The sequence below is a fragment of the Mus pahari genome, chromosome 9 (assembly GCF_900095145.1).
Source record: "Mus pahari chromosome 9, PAHARI_EIJ_v1.1, whole genome shotgun sequence".
Lineage (NCBI taxonomy): Eukaryota > Metazoa > Chordata > Mammalia > Rodentia > Muridae > Mus > Mus pahari.
Window position 1 is genome coordinate 45,061,302 of NC_034598.1, and position 3,340 is coordinate 45,064,641.

Below are 3,340 nucleotides of genomic sequence, written 5' to 3' on the forward strand. Positions count from 1 at the left end.
TGTGTGTGTGTGTGTGTGTGTGTGTGTTCTCTAGCTGCTCAGTGAGTTCTAAGGTCCCCCACCCCAGTTCCAGGACTTGTCCTAACATTGCCATGGGGAGGGGACACTTTTGACACCAGAGAGGACCCTCCCTCTCTGTCCCTCAAGTAGATCTGAAACATGTTCAATCCTAGAGGCCAGGGCCCAGGGAAAAGGGTCCCACTCACTGGCTTCTCATGTCCCTCTATCCTGCTATGGCCCTGGGAGCCTTGGACCATGGCTGCTAGCATGATTGTTGTACAGGATCTTTTTGGGACGGGCACCTCAGACAGGTTCATGTTCCTCACTAGATTTCAGTTTACCCACCTACTCCATGGAAGGGTGACCGATCTGACTGAGCCCCTGGACTCTGGGTCCTCCTTCTGAGAGATCGGCATCCCCTCTCCCCACAGCAGAGAAAGGCACTCAAGAACCCCCAGCAGAGCCCTTGCGCACACGGACAAGGATGTGCCAGAGGGTAGTGGACTAAGGCAAAGGCTGTTCCAAGTGGGAGAAGGTCCCTGAAGGCGGGGACTTATGGCTGAGACTCAAGGAATGAAAGAAATGAGTGATGGCCTTCATTGAAGGGCACGTGCATGTGGAGGGTCTGCCTGCCACCTGAGCTCAGAGAAGGTGGGAATATGCTGATTGCAGGGGCAAGGGGACAGGGAGGGGAGGCTGAGAATTACAGGCCAGCAGGAGAGGAACCTCCTCCTCTACACGGAGACAAAGACACCCTGCTTCATCCACAGAGGAGAAATCAAAGAGGGTCTCAGAGCTTAGCCATAGCTGGGGAGGGGCCAGGCAAAGGGGGTGTCGGAGGTCACAACCCAACCCACCCTCAGGCTGTCCCTATGTGCTGCAGACCACGGCACCTCTCAGCATCTGTGTGTAGTCAGGAGCAGAACAAAGGAAGACATTTTGTGTGATGAACGACCCTGCCCACATGTATGTGGCTGCCCCCCGAGCATGCGTACATGCACGCCAGCCTCCCCCGGCAGGACACTCACAGCCAAGACTTCCTCTGTGGTGGCCTCCATGACACCCTTACTGTGGAGACGCTCCAGGATGACAGTGTCGGCACCCTTGGTGTAGAGGCAGATGGATCCCTCTGGGTTTCGGACTGTGGAAAGGGGAAGCTAAGACACCATGTCTGCATGCTCACTGCGGCAAGGCACAGGCGCATCGGGAAGGGGCTTGGGGCTCACCCAACACTGACATCCGTTTGCGAACACTGTTGAAATCCATCATGGCCAGAACCTGGTAGACCCGTTCCTCCCCCAGCTCCACCAGCGTGATGGTGTCCTGGGTCCGAGACAGAAACACATAGCCAAAGTTCCGGGCAGCGGTGACCAGCGCTTCCTCATCAGGAGAGGCCGCCTGGTACAGCAGCTGGTCTAAAGGGCGAGAGAAAGGATGGCGAGGAGGCAGCGTCACCTCCTGGCATCTCACCCCTTAGCGAGGTCACAGGGCCGATCCTAACTTCAGCTCTGAAGCAATGGCAAGCCATAGTCCCTGGGGGACCAAATGGGCCTGGGAAATGGGCTGAACAGCCTCTGGGCTGATGGTGACTTGCGTCCAAGCCCAAGAGGCTGTGCTATGTGAGTGGGCCCCCGCATGACAGAAGGAGAGGCCACTCACTGTCTTTCTCCTGTACCATCACGGTGTGGCAGATGGCCAGCAGACGCCAGAACTCCTGAACCGTGCGGTCCTGCCGGCCTTGCACCAGGGACTCCAGCTCCTTATTGTAGAACTGGAGTTTGCCATCAGCGAATGGGTTCCAGGCATACGGGTTCCGCTGGGAGACAACAGGGCACAGGGTCAGGCGATCTGCCACCAGCCCCATTCCTCGCACCCACCCTGTTCTAGTAAGGCAGACCCACAGAGTTCACCTTTCGAAGTGTCCCATGTTCATCGTCTGAATCTGGGGAAAGAACTCTGCTTCAGGATTCAGCTTCCCCCAGGAGGCCACACTTAGGGGTCCCCTGGTCCCCACCCCAAGCCCAGGTTTCCAAGTCAGGGGACATGTAATATTATCAAGCTCAGGACCACATGTACCATGGTCTGGTTCTTAGTCCAGATGTTGATCTCCCAGGGCAACCTCACTAGGAAGTTGAGAGGGCAGGGGGCAGGTAGGGTGAGAGCATCACCATAGACGTAGCCATTGATACAGCACTTCTTGAAGGTCATGATGTTCTGTGTCAGCGTCCCGGTCTTGTCTGAGAAGATGTACTGCACCTGGCCCAGCTGGTCGTTCAGACTGGTGCTGCGGGCCTTGGCCGGCATGTCCAGTGGCTCGTAGTACATATTGAGGTCCCAGTTAATGAAGATGCTGTTGCCTAGGTAGATGAACTCCGCACTGCAAGCAGCCAAGTGCACGTCCAAGTCATGACCTCCACCGGCCACACCCTGCCTGGAGGGGCATCCCCCAAGCCCTGCTGCCCCAGCGCTCACATGATAAACATGGCCATGGGCACCATGACGCTGAGCAGGATGAGGAAGCCCCAGAAGATGAAGAAGGACTCCATCACATCTGAGCGCCCATGGGTGGGTGACATGTAGTAATGCTTGGCTTTGAATTGTTTCACCATGAAGGTGAAGCCCACTGTCAGCAACAGGGACGCGATTACCAGGGACAGGAAGATCTGTGAGGAGGATGGACATGGGTGAGGGCAGAAAGACCCCAGAGACCTGAGGTTCCATCCAGGGGGTGCCAAGTTAAGGGAAGGCTGGAGGGGAAGAGGGTCTCTCAGAACCCCAGTCCAGCTCTGGGGCTCTCGGTCTTTTAATCCAAGCTGGGTTCTGAGTCCTGATCCTCCTGCATCAGACATTGTAAACAAGATACAAAGGAGCCCAGGGCAGGCCTGTCACCTCCGTGCTACCCAGGTACAGGGAGGGGCATGGGAGTTCAAGGTTAGTCTGGATATATGGCAATAAAAAAAAATAATCAGGAGGAAGAGAAGGTAAAGGGGAACAGGGCATCTGCAGAAGACTGGAGCCATCACTCCATGCCTCAGAGACCCCACAGGTGCTCTTGGCTCCTTACCAGGGCCACCAGCTTGTTCATCATCAGGTCCAGCTTGGTCCTCTTCAGATGAATCTTCCCACAATTCTTCATGATCTTTGTGTCTAAACCTGTAAGATTAATTTCCATCTGTAATATCCCTACCCATCATTCAAACATCCATCCACCCATCTACCCATCCACCCACCCATCCATCCATTCATCCATCCACCCACCCATCCACCCACCCACCCACACATCCACCCACCCATCCATCCATCCACCCATCCATCCATCCATCCATCCACCCACCCACCC

General features: G+C 55.7%; 1 protein-coding gene across 1 annotated transcript in view; it reads right to left on the minus strand.

The window, feature by feature from the left end:
* Positions 1 to 3,340, minus strand: part of Atp8b3 (ATPase phospholipid transporting 8B3) — a 23,435-nt gene that overhangs the window by 8,322 nt on the left and 11,773 nt on the right. The window contains exons 11-17 of the mRNA XM_021205399.2: positions 3,065 to 3,153; positions 2,473 to 2,663; positions 2,169 to 2,377; positions 1,911 to 1,942; positions 1,660 to 1,816; positions 1,227 to 1,415; positions 1,029 to 1,141 (exon numbers count right to left, since the gene is read on the minus strand). Coding sequence (XP_021061058.1) covers positions 1,029 to 1,141; positions 1,227 to 1,415; positions 1,660 to 1,816; positions 1,911 to 1,942; positions 2,169 to 2,377; positions 2,473 to 2,663; positions 3,065 to 3,153 — 980 coding nt within the window. The remainder of the gene's footprint in view (positions 1 to 1,028; positions 1,142 to 1,226; positions 1,416 to 1,659; positions 1,817 to 1,910; positions 1,943 to 2,168; positions 2,378 to 2,472; positions 2,664 to 3,064; positions 3,154 to 3,340) is intronic.